The following is a 20,000-nucleotide window of genomic DNA, read 5'->3' on the forward strand; positions in this document are numbered from 1 at the left end:
TCATTGTATACAATGTCACTACCTGCTACTACTGTAAGAACTGTCTTCTAGAAGGACTGTTACATAAGATTATTGGTCTTATCTCCCACTTGACCTATTTATTCTGTTTTAGTCTTTTTACCATTATGAATGTCTGTTACTATTTTTTTCTTTATTGTATTATACGATTTTCTTTCTACTAACATAATAGTCTACTAACAATGGAACTTTTCTCCCCGAGCCTCTGCTGAAAAAGGGTTTTATGCCCAGTCAGACTCTCCCGGTAAACAAATGTAAAATAAAATAAAAATAAATATTTATTTAGTTTTTTATATATATATATATATATATATATATATATATATATATATATATATATATATCAAATGTGTGTATATTTTATATGTATATCTCTACATATATTACGAATATATATATATATATATATATATATATATATATATATATATATATATGCATCTCCATACATGTATACATTTATATCTATGTACAACACATGACTAATGTTAACAAACCTTTTCCCTACTGTTGAATGACTCTGCTGAATGATATATTTGAAAAAACATCAGGCATATTTACAGCTTAGATGGCTTAGTGGTAAATTGTTGTGGCTATGGCTTGCAGAGTCCTGGGTTCAAGACTTGCAACGGCTGATTATTTTGTTGCTGGGCAGAATGATGGCTGTTGGATACAGCATGATTAAGGCACTTTTAAGCAGTTGTAAGTGGGTTTGCATGGGTTCGTGCAGCAGTAAGCAATGCTAACTTCCGATTAACTATGCTGACAGACAGCCTTAAAAGTGCTTAATCTGTGTAGGCATTGCTTAGCACCATGCAAACAGGCTTAGTCCCACTTACTGCTTCTTACTCCTGCTTACCCACATGATAATTTATTTAAAAGAAAAGAAAAAGGGGTGATAGAAAAGGGGTGAAAAAGGGGGCATGAAGTGGGAAAAACAATATGAAAGATAGTTAGAGATGTGTAGGATGGGTGTATGGAAGGCCCATAGCTATCCATTTCATATACAGCAACAGCTGTGCATATATACTGACTTTAGAAGTAAACTTGGACACTCATACCCCTGAGAGATTGTGAGGACAACAATAATGTGTTGTGAAACCAATTAGACCAGATTACATGTGTCCAGTGGACACATATGTGAAATGGACAGCTATGTATGGGGCAACATTTTTTTTGTGAACAGACTGCCCTTTTTTTTAAGGTGAGAGTGGGATGTTGAGGAAGGATAGTAAGTATATTTCGGGAGATAGGTTGGGTTGGAAGAAAGACAAGATAGCATACAGGGGCAGTATATGAGACATGTGGGGAGTAAACACCTTGGACAAGGAGGGGTGATTGGTAATCGGAATCCCACAAGCCCTCAAATAGATACAGTGGGACTGAGGTCTCCACCCATGGGCAGTCACCACTACACCTTCACGGCCCCAAAGGTGGCTGTTCTTGGGACTGAGCAGGAAGGGCAGGCTGACCCTCTAAATGCACCATGTGGCCCTCAAGCTGGTGTAGCAGATCTCCCAATTCCTTGCAGAGCTCGCTATGCGCCAGACCTCAGACCTGGCTTCAGGTGATGGGATCCTGTCCACGCCTGCACCCAGGGGGAGGGATGAGCCCCATCCCCTAAGAGTTTCCACCCAAAGGTGGTGCAGGACCAGTGGACGAGGAAGTCCCAGGGTGTGTCCCAGACATGCTGGGCCCAGTGCCATGGCCATATGTGGTGGGAGAGGTGGATCCACTGGGATCGGCCTTCCCAGACGTGCTATGGTGTTGCAGTTGTACAACATATGTTGGTTAGTAATGGCAGACACATACCAGGATTAGTTATAACAGCATGCATGAGTATTCCCAGTAATCCAAAACAACAGATGTGGAACATTTGCAAAGCAAGCAGAACACATGCATATATGGCACCACAGTGGGCATTACACTGGCATGCAGGCTACATTGATAGCAACAGGCCACGGATTATAGTATTCGAACAGGGAACATTAATTAGAATACATTTCAACATTTGTAGAACAATAGGACACATGTCCCAACAGTAGGTTTGGTGGAAAACATACACATTCATGTATGTGTTTAGATTATTGGTGAAGATAAGGTAGGGAGAGACAGAGATGTCAATTAACAAATGTAGATTCTTACACTGGTCACAGCTTTAATGATCATTGCTCTAATCATTACTTTACAGGTATTATTACAACAACCTATGGCCTTGGGTTGGGCAGTGGTATGTTTGTACACAATGTATAATTACAGCCTTCTTATAGCTACTTTATATCTTCTCTTACCTGGAAGACCTGTGGAGGGAATGTTTGTTAATACTACCTGACTGTTTCTACCCATATTCACATAGTCAGGGTTACATATGTGCACTCATACTGTGTGTGTGTGTGTGTGTGTGTGTGTGTGTGTGTGTGTGTGTGTGTGTGTGTGCATGTGAGAGAGAGTGTGTGTGTGTGTGTGTGTGTGTGTGTGTGTGTGTGTGTGTGTGTGTGTGTGTGTGTGTGTGTGTGTGTGTGTATATCACTGCCATATTGTGCCTTGATTTCTATTGGTCACCCTGGTTGTTGGCAGCAGGGACTGGTAGCTGTGACAGCATGACACTTTTGAACATTTCTTGGGCGAGACCACTTGGTGTATGTACTTATCTTGCTGTCATTTGCAGCCTTAAGGTTGGACAATGGGTGTTGGACACAGTATAACTACAGCCTTCCTATAGCTACTTTTTACCTTCTTTTACCTGGAAGACCTGTGGAGGGAATTTATGTTGACACTACCTGACTGTTTCTACACATATTCTCAAAATCCTAGTTGAAATTATGCATACAGCTTACTACCACTCCCGGGATTCAAACAGTGGCTGTTTTTGCTAAAAATGCAACACGTTTGTGTTTCATCAGAAGGAGCTATTAAGAAACTGCTGTCTCTTTCTTGAATGATTTCTGTCTCATTCTCTCTTTGTTGTACAATCTCACCTTGTAATCACAACATTCTTATACATACATTCCTATACATACCTTTTGTCATTGCACAGTGTGGAAAACAGTGGTTAACACAACATTACTATTAACATATCAGATATTGGTGTGTGAAAGATTTCATATCAGTTAGTCATGTGTCTTACAGAGGCACTAACTTTGTCAGATGAGACTTGATTATTTAATTCTTTCAGAGCTATAGTTGCTATGCATAACCTGTGCACATTACAATTCTTACCATACCAGAGTAAACACAACTAGTCCAGGGTTTTGAATTTTATTGACAGGCAGTTACAATTTTATTTATAAATAACCTATATGAGACTATTAATGTAATATTGTATGGTTTATTCAGTACAAACCATACCCATTTTAATACTGCCAGGTGGCATTCTACTTCTTTATATTTATTTGGTATGAATACTACAACTACTTTGTTACTCACCAGCCTCGCGATGCAGCCTTTGCAACCTGCTTGCATGGACTTCCTGGTTTGCAGCCCGCTCAGCTGGAGCTGTAAAGAAGATAGATAAACATTTATGTATACCTATCCATTACATACACAGGCTGAACTTTGGTAAACAGTTATTGATATGAATATTTACACATGCCAGGTGCATCACCCCTCTGCCCTGCTTCTTGGACCCACTGGTCAAAGAGCTCCCTCTTCCTCTTCTTCAAGTCAGCATAGTGGTGCTGGACCTGCTCACCAGTCTGAGGGATGCCAGTGGCACTGGTGAGATCATGGGTGAGACTTTCCCAGGCCTCCTCTTTGTACTGGGAGCCCTGGTACTGGTCCTGCAGCAGTCTTAGATCATGGTTTATAACAAGGAGTCCTACCATGACCTTGGACTCCTGTATGCCCCAGTGCTGGGCCCGAAAGCACATGCCCTCTCCAACACCTGCCATACTGCCTAAAGTGGGGAGCTGCAACCAGTTATGAGCTGTATTCCCATCTATGAGGTTTAAATACGGCCAATTTCCCACCCTTTGCCGTGATTGGATGGTTTTGAATATACTAAGCTAAGCTAGGCTATGGGCAAACCTGCTTAGCTAAGGTTAGCAGTTCTTAAGGGGGCAGGTTCAGCACTGTTTACCAATGGGCAAATCCACTTAGCTGGGCTACTCATTGCTTAGCATTCATATTTAAGCAATGCTTACACTTGGTAAGCATAGCTGTGCAATGCTTAGTATTGCTTATGTTTTATTTTATAGACTATCAGCTGTATGGGATTGATTCATAATTCCTGACATATTGTAATTTTGTTTACCTTCCCTGACATCCCCCTATGTGCTTTCATTGCATTTATTCTTGTGTGACTATACTGTATGGGGCATTTGTGTTTATATGGGAGTTTCACAACTTTATCACACTGATACCTCACATCTGGACCTACTACATTACTCTGGTTAACAAATATATGTTATTTACTACCTAATTATTAAAAAATAAATTATGTACTGCTTTCACATGTAACATGCCAATTGGTTTCTGTTGGGATTAAACCAGGAATGACCACTTGCAAAGTGAACACTCTAACCACTTTGCTACTTCCAAGCATATTCCTATTTAGCTCCTTGTGATGTGTAAGCTAGGCTGAGAAGACCTGCGTGATGCGTACATCCACTCAGCTATGCTTAAACTTTATTGCGGATTGAAAAGAAAACTGTTGTGTTTTATTTTTGTATTGTAGGGGTATGCACATTAGTTTCTGCAACATTATCTGGTGGGGGAGGCTGTGCTTTTCAAATGGTGATGCCCGGACAGGCTTTGCATTTGAGAGGTATGCTCCATGGACACTAACAGTGTCCGCCATACCTCTCAACTGTACAAATTTTCACAGAATGTCCAGATTTTTGCCTTATATTTTTGGTCCATTGTCCATACAATTGTGGCTTTCTGGCAGGTTAGTGGCAAAGAATTAAAGACTGCAGTTAGCAAATAATGACAGACATTTGAGTTTTACACATCTTACCCTTTGGGAAGTTCATACTAGTGTGAAGCCTGTCATTCTATTGACTTTATACGTTTGTGAGAGCAATAGCTCACATTTGTCCCTATTTATCCCTTTATTTTTATGGCTAGTCCAGATTTCTTGTCAGGTTGGAGGTAATGGTGTCCATGGACACTCTCACTACATTTACATTGCTGTAAAGCAATTATGGAGTGCAGGGAGCATATGTATTGTGAGAGCACTGCTCTCAGACACACATCCTACACAGCACAGTGTCTGTATTAGAGCATGGCAGCATGCCTTCATGAATATGCATGGTGCGCTGCCGTGCTGCATGGGAATGGTCCCTTACATGCAAGAATAAGCTATTCTTGAAAAGAAGTTTGCTGAATCTGTCTTTAGAATTCTGGCTTGAAAACTGTGTTTGGATATCTGTTTGTTTAGATGTCATTTTCCAGGATTGCATTTACATTTAGATTTCTATCTGCAGAAATCTGTTTGTAGGGGTCTGTATTACCGTATTGAAAGACATGTTCACCGAATGCATCTTAATCGATACAGAAATATCGACTTGTCAAAAAAACGAACGGCTGAGTTAACAAATTTTTTCCCCAGGGGGAAAAAAAATCACTCGGCCATACAGAAAAAAAATCACTTTCAAACCCTACAATGTGGGGGGCTTTCCCCCCCACATCCCCCTAACTAAATATACCAACTCCAAAATTGCACTATAGTGGGGAAAAGGGCAAATCCCTGATGATGTCCAAATGATTTTTTTCCCCTGGGAAAAAAATTCGCTGACTCGATTGTTAAGGTTTTTGACAATCGATATTTCCATGTCGATTGACGTGTTTGGTGAACATGTCTTTCAACATGGTAATATAGACCAGTTTGTAGAACTACATACATGTAGAGCAGTATTAGAATTGCGTCTGTACAATTTTATCTATAGAATTATATCTGAGTACTTTAAAAGTAGAATTATATATTTAGAGTTCTGTATTTAAAATGCTCTCTGTATAATTTTGACCGTGGAATTTTGGGATCCGAATTTCATAGAAATTAATTTGCTTAATTCTATCAGAAGAATTTATGTCTATAATTCTGTGTATAGAATTCCATGTCCAGAATTCTAGTTGTAGAGTTTATTTTTTTTAAATTCTGACTGTAAAATGCTATGAGAAGAAATCTGTGTTTAAATTCTAGCTGTAGACTTGAGATGGTTAATTTTACCTGAATAATTATTTGCCTAGAATTCTCATGAATTTTATCTGAATAATATTGTTGCTCATAATCCTATATGTATCTCTGTCTTTAGATTTCTATATCTGCAATTTAGTGTCTAAAATTATACCAGTATAAATCTATGTTTAGAACTGCATGTGTGAAATGATTTTTATAAGATTCTGCTCTTAGAATTCAGTCTATAGATTAATATTTTTAGAATTCTGTGCTTGGAACCTTATCTGTTGAATTCTATCTGTGGCCTTTTTTCTGTGAATTCTAGTATAGAGTTTTATCTAGTGAATTCTGTCTGAAGAATTCTAGACACAGACTTCTTTATTTAGAATGGTGTCTGTAAAATGCTTTATTATTCTGTCTTTTGAATTCATAATCATAATTGTATCAGTACAATTTTATATTTAGTTGCTCTATTCTTAACAAAGATAGTCTTGGAACTATAAAAATGTATTAGTACACAGAGGAAATATTTTGCAATAATACCAGTTAACATTATTAGTGTTTCTGCTCACTATTGCTAATGGTTTCTTCAGATCTGCCTGTAAAGGGTCAGCCAATGGAATTGTATTGTATTGTATTGTGAGTTTGTTTTATGTTTATAAAAAGTATCTCCTAAAAACATCCAATTCACCTTAAAAACTGGGAATTCCATAAGTAAAGACAGGGTTGTTTACTAGAATTCTTGCAGTCACGATAGTATCGTGCTCAAACAGGGAAATACTGGTTAGTAGTTGAGGGTTGGGAGGGCTGGAGTTTGATAGTAGCTTTATGCCTATCCCACCAGAGCAAAGGAGAGATCCCTAAAAGGCCTGACAAAAATGGCACCAATTTGCACAAAAGTCGGCCGGCACTTGACCATGTAAAATGAAAATAGTATTTAAAAGTTTTTTTTTTTGCTCCAGACTAAACTTTAGAATAAAGAGCCACAAAACAGGGCCCTGCAACTGGATACTTACAGCTCATTTCTTGCTAATGGGCAAGCTGAAATCCAAATAGCTAATATTACACTCCACAAAGGCATGCAGTTCCAGTTTTTTTTGGGATATAAAATTAATGAAGATAAAAAAAAAACTATGATATAACTTATGTACCCACATGTGAATTAGTTCAGCAATATCCATATTTATGGGAATGTGATACAATAAAGTATTTAGGAGCATGGATTAAAAATAATTCAGTTAAGGCAGTTAAGGATATGTAGAAATAGACTAAAGAAAAGATAATGCAAAAATTGATAAACTGGAAGATCTTGCCTACAGATATAGATAGTAAGATACAAGCAGTAAAAATGTTTTTAGTCCCTTTAGTTGTATACACAGGTTAGGCATATTTTTTTATCAGCCAGAGGAGAAATTGTGGAAAGCAATTAATCAACTGATGAAGGATTTTTATCTTGGAAGGGAAGAAGGCATGTGTCAGGTGGGATAAGTTAATCCTCCCAACAGAACAAGGAGGTTTAGGTTTACCTGATCCAAAGGGATATTTTAGAACTACACAGCTCTTATACATAAGTAAAAAGCTACAGTTCAAAGTGGAAAGGGATGTTGATGCAGGGGTAGTTCAAGAAATAAGGAAAGAATGGGAATTTGGACACATATCTTTAAGGAGAATAACAAAGGTGATACAGAATATTATAATCATATTGTAGCAGAAAGTATGCCATGAACTAAGCCAATACGAAAATAGAGAAAGGAGATTCTGCCAATAGGGTTGGCTAGAAGTAGGGGTGCAGACAATAGACAAGAGGGGCTGGAATTTAATGGAGGAAGCTGGCAAAGGAATTGGGAACAAATGATTAGAGAAGAAAATGTAATCGAAGGGGAAGAGGTCAAGAAAGACATCAGGATTACAGGCTGATTGCCTTCACTAACAGGGATTGATATCATAGTATAGACAAAAAGAAAGTTTTAGGGGAATCCTAAAGGAAAGACCTGCAGTGGGTAAGTTTTAATTGAATCTAGAACAGAAACCATTGTTAAAATGGGATAATCAATAGGGCATATAAAATATTGCATGGTAGCTATAGGAATCAATCAGAAGAGGCAAAAAAGGTTGGGAATAGAGATTAGATATGCAGTTCACAAAGAATCAATGGAAGGACATATGTATGGCTACCAAATATGTAACAATGTCTAGAAGATTTAGCAGTTTTGCTAGAAGTGTTTGCATAGATACCTTTATACCCCAAGCAAACTCCAAAGAATTTTTTCCTCAAGTACTTAGCAAATGGAGGTGTGATGAGGGAGATAGGTAACTGGGCATATATGTTTTGGGAGTGTAATGAGTTGGCAGACATTAAAAACAGAGTACTCTGTCAGGAATACTTGGTGAGCAAATGAGTGTAACTATGAAAATGCAGTTTTTTTGTGCTGAGTTGCATGATCTGAATTGCTTAGACATAGTAAGGCTTTGATAAGTCTAATTTTGGTGGCTGCCAAAAAAAACTTCTTCTTTTGTCTTTTCCCGGTTAGGGGTCACCACAGTGGATCACCTGTCCACTCATGATCAGTAGTGGAGTTTTATGGTGTTGAGTTGCCAGCCTGGCGCCCAACCTTCCACAGAAGGCACACACACCATGCACTCATGCCTAGGGCTAATTTGGAGTGTCCAATCCACCTACAGCAATGTCTTTGGGATGTGGGAGGAAACCCGAGCATCTGGATGAAACCGGAGCACCCAGAGGAAACCCACACGACCACAAGGAGGACATGCAGACTCCACACAGAAGGCACCCCAGCCGAGGATCGAACCGAGGAACCTCTTGCTGTGAGGTAGCAATGCTAACCACTGCACCACCGCGGCTGCACAGCTGCCAAAAAAAAAAAAACAATTATAGAAAATAGAAATCAAAATCTAAACCAACTATACTTAAATTAGTAAATATTGTAACAGAAAAAAGAACAGGATGTGGGCTGTTTAGAAAAGGGTAGGAGTAAATTGCATAGAAAATGGAAATTGTGAGAACAATAAATGCAGAAAATGTTGTGGAGGAAGAATGAGATTTAAAAAATGGCAGAAATTGAGTAATTTATGTACTGTTGCGTAGATTATGTCACATGTATTGTTATATATACCCTATAATGTTTGTAAATGTGAACTTCTTAATATGGTTTGATTACTTTTATATAAATGTAGATTTGATTGTGTCATAAGTGGCAATTTAATAAAGGTGTGTAAAAAATAAAAATTCCATCTGTATAACTCTATATTTCAAATGCTGTCTGTTGAGATTGAACTATAGAATTTTATATTTAGTATTTAGTGTGTGAAATTGTCTCTGTAGAATTGCATATTTAGAATTCTGTCTGCAACATTCTTAGTTAAGAATTCTTATATAGCATTCTCTACTTAGAGTTCTGTGTATATAATTCTGTGTAGAGAGTTCTAGGTTTCCCTACACCTCTCTGGGTGCAAACTGGGGGAGAGCTCATGATGCTGAGTTCAACATTTTGATCACTGTTTTCTATAGGAAATTACTACCGCTGCAGTTCCTAAGTGTAACCCAGCAGTGATTCATTTGTTTTGAGAGATTTTCTTTATATTTGTATGACCATGACATTGGTGTATATAAGCACAGGAGGTGTGTGGTATTGTCTTTCACAGGCAGAAAAGGAGAAACAACACTTGCAGGTGCATTTTTCATTGGGTTGAGTTGAACAGTTGAAAACAATGAGTTGCTTTATTGTTGAGTTGTAACCCAATGAGTCACAGTGGAACACTGACAGTGCTAAGTGTAGAATTCTATGTACAGAATTCTGCATTTAGAAATCAATATCTGTCATTTTATCTACAAGAAAAATATGTTTAGAATTAGTTTGGAACCCCACTTGGCAATTAATATCTATATAACTTTGTGGTTAGACTTCTTTCTGGGGTTTGGTATAATGATTAAGGTGTCTACCTTACAAACATAGAGTTTGATTCTCACCAAGGGAAAACTGGCTAGGCTGAAAATACCCCACAAGAGCAGCTAACCTAGTAGTTACCTGTGAACACCATATGTTGAATTCAGTGTTTAAACTTCCAGTTATATAGTTTTGTGTATAGAATTCCATCTGTAAGATTCTGTACTTAATAATCTGTCTGTAGAATTATGTGTTTAGCTTTCTAGCTCAGGAAGTTTGTGTTTAGAAGTCTGTTGAAATCTGTGTTTAGAATTTTATGTGTAGAACTCTTTCCATAAGATTCAATCTGTAGGAATCTTTGATGTGAATTCTAAATGTAGAATTCTATGGTAAGAATTTCATCTGTTGAACTCTAGCTGAAAACGTTTGTCTGTGGAATTCTATGCGTAAAGTTGTCTGCAGAATTCTTTGCTAAGAGCATTTTTGCATATTGTGATTACTTTTTTGTGTAGCTTTCTGTGTTTAGATTTCTATTTATAAACATATATACTTTATTTATTTATTTTATTTGTTTACCAGTGCAGTACACTGGTCATAACTGACCATTTGCAGGCACAGCACAGGTGAAGAAAATCATAAAGAAATAAAACCGAAGGAATTAAAAACAGAGTAATCACAAAAGGTAGACAATACCATAGAAAATTGTAAATGTTATTAAAAGAGTTGAAAAACAAATATACATTAATTTTAGTATTAAATATGAGGAGGAAGTGGCAGATGAAAACAGAGGGTCAAAGTAGAAGAGATGCAGGTGAAGAGGGAGATAAGTTATGTGTCCAGTGGAAGAGCACTTGCAATCCAGTTTTTGAATGAGGTGTCTTTTGAGTTGTGCTGTAAATGTGAGGAAAGAGGAGACTTCTTTTAGGTGACGGGGAGGAATTGTTAGAGTTTGGGTGCAATAATGGAGAATGAATGGTTGGTACATTGCAGATTGGTTTGAGGTGTCTGGAGTGAGGAAGTTAATTGGGAGAGGTTGCAGAGGGTGTAGGGGTGGTTTTATCATTAAGCTTGGCTGCAAGAAGTGGGACGGCACTTGGTTGAAGTAGTTTGAAAAGAAGAGATCCTAGGAGTAGCTCATCTCTGTAGGAGTCTGGTAGCCATTTGGCTTTGGAGAGGGTGATGCAGTGGTGTTTTTGAGGAGGATTGGAAATGAATTGATAGATTTTGTTTTCAATGGACTGTAGATTAGAAAAGTTTTTAGGGGTGTAGCTATGATGAGGAGCCCATATTCAAGTTGAGTAAGGAGGACTCCTTTGCTTATTACAGCTGTAGCTGGTTTGGAGAACAAGGGAGATATTTTTAAAGGACCAGAGAAAAAGAGAAATTATCTTTTTGCTTGTGTTTACAATGTGGCTTTGGAAGTTGATTGACTGGTGTAGCTATAAACTTAAGTATTTAAAGGGCATGGTTGTTTCTATTGGGGAACCATTAAGATGTTTGATGTTGAGACTTTTAGCAGAATTTTTCAGTTTTTTTGAAGTTCCAAATATCATGCATTATTGACAACTGATAAGCGGTTTAATCTTAAAATACAGACTTCATCAAATAGTATTTACTTCATTTAAAACAGTTTAAATACCCACAATTCAAGCACATGATTAAAATTAACTCTTCTCATTTGTTAATATGTAACAATTTAAAAGCCATGGCATCACCACTGTTACAATTTTAAAAATCCATAGACTGATTCTAGAAATTTCTGAGATGGTACTGAGTCTTCTTCTTACAAAATGTTTTATAATTGACTAGAAGGACACCAAGAAGACATCTTATCTCAAAACTCTTAGAAACTGTCTTCCTGTGATTGCTTAGTGCTAAGAGAATTATGCTATTTTGTCCTAAGAAGAAAAAACTTTCAATACTATGTCAATGACTGCTTTTAGAAAAGTTGTTGATTCCAAAGCACAGAGAAAACTTTTTGAAATGTATTATTGTTCTCAGACATAAGAAGTATAGAACTGCCTTTTCTATGTGCTCCATTAACATTTCTGTCATCTTTGCTACTATCAAACAATTGTCCAGGTAGGGAAAATAGGTGCATTTTCTTTCTAAGGTCTACAAACAATGGTACTAAAGATTTGTAAAATATGCTGAGGGCTATGGATAATTAAAATGGCAAATCAAAAATTATGGTTAAACTGTCTGGAATCTGTGGAACTCATTGGAATGTGAAGATGCACATCTTGAGTGCAAACACAATGCTTGCTAGTCACTTGCTTCCTCGCTATTTGCATTTAGCGTGACGGTTTATGCTCTAAGTGCTTTAATGAAAGCAGTTTTTAGTAACTAGTGTACAAAGGTATCATTTTTGTGTTGGTGATATAGAATCTCGACTGTGAGGTAGAATCAGAGTTCATGGAGGGAGCAGTTAGTTGGCTGCTGCAAGAGAACCACCACGATGTTCTGTAATCTTTGACTTGGGAAGTTAAAAAAGTGATATGACTGAATCTAGTGGAGGTTACAAGTAGTATGGATGCCGTACAGAATGAGTTATGAAATTTGATGTGGATAATTTCAGGTATGGATGACACAGCTGAAAATGACAAAGGTGAAACTTTTGCCACTGGTACAGACTGAATTTAACTATGAAAACCTACATCAGGTCTGAAGTATTCTTGACATACTACAAGAGACGGGGTGTTGTAGTCATTGTAGCAACCAGGTAATGTGTTATTGGTGGCAGAAAGAAATATGTTTATTGAACAGGACTATTCTTAGGTGACACTTCAATGTTTTAGAGGTAATTAAGGAATGCAAGAAAAGTATTCTGAAATTTAAACTGCCATTTTCGGAAATTTAGACTATCAATTCCTGCTTAGTCTGCATGTCTTCCCTGAGATTGCGTGGGTTTCCTCCCACATTCCAAAGACATGCAGTAGGTGGATTGGACACTTTAAATTGGCCATAGGTGTGAGTGTGTGTGTGAATAAGTGGTGTGGAAGAACTATCATGGTAGGGCTAGTTGGCTAGATGATTGTCACAGTTGAAGTAACACCCTGACCCCATGTGCAAAAATGGAAAAAGGGTTTCTGGATGGATGGATGGATGGATGGATGGATGGATGGATAGATGGATGGATGGATGGATGGATGGATGGATGGATGGATGGATGGATGGATTCCAGCTATGTTAAAGGTAGATTGGAATGTCCAAGAGATTTTTTTGATAATCCAGATAAAGCAATTAGTAAAACAAAGGGAACTACGAGACTTGTTCAATTCCAAGTGATTCAACAGGACAGAGAGACTACTGAACTGAGGGATGTTGATAACACTAGAAATGTAGAAATGAGTAGGCAGAATGACTGTATTTGCTAAAGAAGAGGAGTTTGTGTGTGTGTACAATTTCAGGGACAAGATGACTGGATGTACTGGAAAGTTCTACATGAATACACAAAATGGATAGAGGGTGTGTTCTGTGGGAGCCTGAGAGGTTTTGGGTGGTATTTTGTCTGATGGATGATACCACAAAGGAAATATTATGAAAGCCACTTTCTGTAGAAATTAATGTTTGTACTTTTCTTCCCTGCTGAACAACCATGGAGTTAGTATGCATAAATTATGGGAGTCTGGGAGTGCAAAAAAAGCTTATTCTATTATTCTCTGAAAGTGACTTTCATCAATAATTTTTTTGAATCATTGCCCTTCTGACAAATGTTTGATGAATCATTAAGAATCTGACCCCTTTATGGTGTAACGTTGTAAAATCTAATTAAGGAGAAAAATGGGAGCTTAAAAGAATATGTTAAGGGCCGGAGCAAGACCCATTTTAAAAACTGCTGAAACTTATACACTTCACGGGTAAGGCTTGTTTGGGACTCTTTGGAATATAAGTCATTGAACAATTGATAAGAATAGTTACAAGCTCCTGTCTTATATGTAATACTTGTTTATAAGGCACACAAGCTGAAACTTTATGGTAAGGATGAATATGGTTTGTTAATTCAAGCACAGTGACATTTTATCCATAAGTACAGACAAAAGTGTTATGGAATAAACATAAAAGAGAGATTTATTCAGATTAAATTTCTTTTTGGTATTGTGCATATGCTTGCACTGCATGAAGCATCCTTAATGTTTGATTATATAGTTACCTATTTGTACTTGTGTTAATGTTTCTAGATATTGATGCTTGCTTTTGTCAAAATTTAAGGGAATTTGCTATTATTTTACATAGTACTGGCAAAATTTAAGGGTACTAGTTTAGGGAAATTTAAGGGTATGTGTTATTACTTTTAGATAGTACTGGTGAAACTTAAGAGCAATAATTTAAGGAAATGTTAGAAATCTGGTATTATTCAGTAAAAAATTTTAGGCAAACATATGTTTTGGTTGTCCAAATGGAACAAATGTTTCTCTGATGTAAAATTTATGTTAAACAGTACTTAAATGAGTTTCTACTGTCTGCCAGGGATGCTAACATTACTGGCACTGATGTTATGCATCAACTTATGATTCAGGACCCATCTAATCAATATATATATTTTCTGCCCAAGATACATAAAGACCCTGTTAACCCTCCAGGGAGACCCATTGTTTCAGGGAAGGGCTATATCACAGAACCACTATCTTTATATTTAACTAAACAAGTGAAGCCACTTTTATCACTCATAAGATCACGATTACATGATACCACTAATTTTTTACAGATCATTTCTGAGACACAGTTGGAACCTGATTGGCTTATGTGTACATTGGATGTCAGTGCCCTCTATACCAACATTCCACACTCAAGGGGCTTGGAAGCTCTAGCATATTGGCTAGATGAGGCTAATCTATATCAAGCTGAGTACAATGTATTCTTGGTGGAACTTGCAGAACATGTCCTTACCAACAATGTCTTTTTTTATCAAGAGACTTGTTACTGGCAAACAAAGGGTACAGCTATGGGGTCATCATTTGCCCCGATTTATGCTGACCTTTTTATGGCTTATGTTGAAAGAGATCTGATCTATAATAGCTGCAATAACATCTATTTGAACTATTTGGATATTTGGAGACGTTACATGGACGATTGTTGGATGGTATGGAAAGGTGGGGCCAATGAATTGTCTAATTTTTTTGATATACCTCAACAACAACAAGTGGGATCTTCATTTCACTGTACATCATGATATTAATACAATCACTTTTTTGGATGTACTAATTAATAGATTACCTGATCATACCTTAGATACCAAGGTTTTCAGGAAACATTCTGAATATAATACTATTCTTCATGCATCCAGTTTCCATCCACCACATATTGCCAAAAATATTCCAAAATCACAATTCATTAGAATGAAACATATATGTTCCACTGATTCTTCTTTCCAGGAACACAGGAAAGATCTCACAGATAGATTCAGATCTAGGGGATACAAAATGGGACATGTTCTGCATGCAAACAACCAGGTCAATAAACTTAAACGGGATGACCTTCTATGTTACAAAGAACGTAACAACAAGGTTTCACAACCAATCAGGTTTACTACGACTTTTGGTAGGAATTTGAATAGTTTAATACAAAGTGTTCATAGACATTGAATATCCTACAGTATGATCCAGAGATATCTAGTATTATACCAGATAGATGCCTTTTCTCATTTAGAAAGGGCAAAAATGTAGGTGGCTGCTTTAACCATTACAAACATACACATGTTGATGGTAAATCTCAATATATACAGACTACATTAACAGGGGGACCTTTGATTGGCTGTTTCCCATGTGGCCATTGCAGTAATTGCAACAGAATAGTCAAAAGTAAACAATTTTCCATAGGAATACAGCTACAGTTTTTGATATAATTTTTTTTGCCAACTGTAGCTCTGACTGGGTCATCTATTTGGCAACGTGTATATGTGGGTCTTTCTATGTAGGGCAAACTTCACGTCCTCTAAGATTCAGAATCTCAGAACACATTAGTAATATTAAGAATTACAAGGTCCATAATGCTCTATATAAACATCATCTAACACACCAAACTGCAAAATTTTCTTTTATGATAATTGATATCATAAAGGGTAATAAACAAAACAAAACAGGGTGGCACTCTCTTTTAAATTCAAAAGAAAATAAATGGCGTGTTAAATTAGGGAGTTTATTCCCACCAGGTCTCAATGAACAATTCTAGGCTTAACCAATCAAATGTTTTCTAAGGATATTTAAACAACAATGTGGATATGCTTGAATTTACACTGAGGAAGGCTGTGTTATTTATACCAGCCGAAACCGGTCTGTTTGTCTACTTTTTGTTGTTTTCTACAATAAATTTATTCAGGAGACAGTTTGCTGGCTCTCTTTCTTATTTTTATGCAGGTCAGTGTTACAGGCAAGACTGTTTCAGAATTTTGAGGAGTAAGGTTTATATAGCCCTACATATCTATATCTATATCTCTCTCTCTCTCTCTGTATTTATATATATATATATATATATATATATATATATATAAACAGTACTAATTATGATAAAAAAAAGGTAAAGGTTTATTTGAAGGAGGTATATGGTGGTCATAGTATATGAGAGTGTGAGCCAACTGGAATTTGTATAAAAAGGGGATATGATAACTTGTCTTCACTGTAAGAAGCTGAAACTATTCAATTGATGTTATGGTCAGAATTCTTTTGGAATTCCACTGCTGGTTTTGCCAGAAAACCAAGTATTCCATGTACTGCTGAAACAGTACAACATTGCCACTAAAATCAGAGGTGCTGTGTAGTACAGTCCCCTTCAGAAATGCTAATACTAGTTTTTAAGTTTTAAATGTATGCATTCTATTGATATATTTTCCCTTTAAATGTAACTTCAATAATTTGAATTTTTGTTTTGACTTTATACAACTTTAATCTATTTTGACTTTATATAGCTTTAATGTTTAATACTCATTGAAATGTCATACACTCTTATTTCAGTATTTATTTTTACCTAGAATAATTACAGATTAGTCTTTTGCATTGCCTGGATCCCTTTCATTCTTTCAATTATTCATTTTATGCTTTGTCCTTTGCATCTAAATATCCACATTTCCAAAAGCACTTTCTTTGAAGCTTGAATGGAATGTGTGGTTTACCTTTTATTTGCTAATGATTTCACTGTATATATCTGTTCTTCATAGGTTAATACTAAGCTAACTGCCCTTGTGGGCTATTTTAAGCCTAGCCAATTACCCTATGTGAGAATCAAACCCTGCACCCTGTGTCTGTAAGGTAAACACCTTAACCATTATGCCAACCTCCCACTCAAAATTCTTTCTTTTCCTTTCCCTTTTTTGTACACTGTATAGTCTATTGTTCATTGATAGGGTTTTCCAGATAATATCCACTCATCATCCCTTTTGTTGTGTAGTTCTTGTTTAATGCTTTTGATGCCAATTTCAAAATAATTGCTTTTTCCCTGTTTTGGACTCTGTTATTTGAGTTGTGGGGTGACTTGTTGATTGGTACATTGATTTATTAAGGAAGTATATATCTCATTGCAGTAGCATCACTTTCTGAGTTTATATCCTTTTATTCTAGTTGTTTCATTATATGAAAAAAGTAAGATTTCAGATGAAAACTGGTGAGAAAATATATTTTGATGAAAATGGCGACATACCACCCATGTTTGACAATGTAAACTGGCAGCCGACGACTGACGGCAGCATCGCTTTTGTAAATGTCGGCATCTATAACAACAGCGCTCCTGCAGGTCAGAGACTCAGTCTGAATCAAAGTTCCATCCTGTGGAATGGAGGACACAGAGAGGTTAGAAATGCAGTCTGATTTAATTTTATATTAGAGTAATAATTTATGAAACATTGATTACTCTTATTAGCTTACCATCTGGAATGACTCATCAGCACCTTTCTGTATTAATTCATGGTACTGAATTATTATAAGATCTGATTGTCCAGGGCTAGTGCAAATTAGATTTGGAAAGTGGCTTCCAACAAATAACAAATTTTACTGTAAAAGTGTTTTGATAGAAAATTGTGCAAGGATCCAATATGTAAGCAATGCTGCTGTAAAAGGTATGGCTGCAACATATATTTGCTTTTATAGATATAGATGCAGGTTGTTGTGAAATGGTTGCTTTTTAGGGATGCAGAAAATGCATACAAGCCATGCATTCATTCTTAAGAATACAGTTGTTTCCAATTAGCTCTTATTGAAGAAGTGTGGTTACATCTTTAAAATACACGTGTCTATATTGAATAATTGCCTCTGATATCTCTCTTTTCATGAGTCAAATTCTTCATAAAAACAACACATGCTGAAACATATCAGTTATTATCATTATTATTGCCCTTATATGCTTCTGTTGGAAATCTGGCATTTAGGGCATAAACAAGTCTAGTAATGGGTTACTGAAGTTCCTGCTTCAGGTTCTCTCTTCAGCAAATCTTGAAAGGTTATCTGTATATTTCCTCTTCTTAGTGTTTTTGTAACAATGCTTATCTTGTTGATGTCGATAATGAATTTGATTTAAAGTCAATTATTCTGTGACTTCCTTACAACCAACTTTTTTATTTGAACTTATATTTTGCAAATTACATTTGCCACCTTTAACTAAGGCAAAAAAATCGACAAAGGCCATACCCCTTACATCATCCGAGCCACACCTTTTCCCACCCCTTTTCCCATCTACTCCACCCATCAATTTTGTGACATAAAAGGGCATGTCAATGGGATGCTGAATGCTTTTTTCTTATCTTTTTAAAGTATTCTCAGACTTGACTGCATAGCCTTTAAACAATACTTCCACAAAGAAAAAAAAACTGCCTAAGGTGGTGATTGTACCAAATCCAACATTCTGTTTGCACTGCCAGATCAAAAACTTGAGTTTGCATAGTGATTTCCAGACTACTAGGCGATCATTCTGAATTCTGAAGGGTTATGTGGCAACCCTTACTCATATCTAAGAAAGTGAATGGAACAAGTTTTAATTTTACTGAACAAATATGGAAGGATAAATAGATCAAAATGTCTATACATTCAGAAAAGGGAAAACAATGCTCCGGGGAGAAAGCTCTCCATGCTTCCATAAGGTGGTTTTGCTTCCCCTACTCATTTAATAATATAACCAATAGCAAGGTCACAACACCTAACAAGGGCAGCCTGGGAACAAGTTACTTTGTGATGGTCGCTAATCCTCCCACTGTGGTAGTGTTGGCCTGCCTGTATAAGCCTGAGTGGTAGGTATGAGGTAAGTAGTAGGAGGCCAGAATGAGTTTGCAAGAAGGGGCTGACAGGTCAGTCAGAAACAGGACACTGGAACAGGTAGCCAGGAGGGAGGAGTGAAACTTGGAGAAGAGCAAGCAAATTTGTTCTGCCATTCTTGTTTTTATCTGAGTTTGTGCAATCCTGGAGTGTGTGTGTGTGTGTGTGTGTGTGTGTGTGTGTGTGTGTGTGTGTGTGTGTGTGTGTGTGTATATATATATATATATATATATATATATATATATATCTACATACACATGTATGTATATGTATGTGTAGTTATACGTGTGTGTGTGTGTGTGTCTGTGTGTGTGTTTGTGTGTGTGTGTGTGTGTGTGTGTATATATATATATATATATATATATATATATATATATATATATATATATACACATGTATGTATATGTATGTCTAGTTATGTGTGTGTGTGTGTGTGTGTGTGTGTGTGTGTGTGTGTGTGTGTGTGTGTGTGCGTGCATGCATATGTGTGTGTGTGTGTGTGTGTGTGTGAGTGTGTGTTTATATATCTATGTATATATGTGTTGGTGTGTGTGTGTGTGTGTGTGTGTGTGTGTGTGTGTGTGTGTGTGTATATATATATATATATATATATATATATATATATATATATATGTCTAGTCGTGTGTCTGTGTGTGTGTGTGTGTGTGTGTGTGTGTGTGTGTGTGTGTGTGTGTGTGTGTGTGTGTGTGTGTGTGTGTGTGT

General features: G+C 36.7%; 1 protein-coding gene across 1 annotated transcript in view; it reads left to right on the plus strand.

Moving 5' to 3' along the window:
- The window catches only part of LOC122803937 (extracellular calcium-sensing receptor-like), a 319,734-nt gene that overhangs the window by 240,363 nt on the left and 59,371 nt on the right, over positions 1 to 20,000 (plus strand). Inside the window, exon 4 of the mRNA XM_044073614.1 lies at positions 17,595 to 17,822. Within this exon, the coding sequence (XP_043929549.1) occupies positions 17,595 to 17,822 (228 nt within the window). The remainder of the gene's footprint in view (positions 1 to 17,594; positions 17,823 to 20,000) is intronic.

This window comes from Protopterus annectens, chromosome 6.part0, assembly GCF_019279795.1.
Source record: "Protopterus annectens isolate FY-2018-M chromosome 6.part0, PAN1.0, whole genome shotgun sequence".
NCBI lineage: Eukaryota > Metazoa > Chordata > Ceratodontiformes > Protopteridae > Protopterus > Protopterus annectens.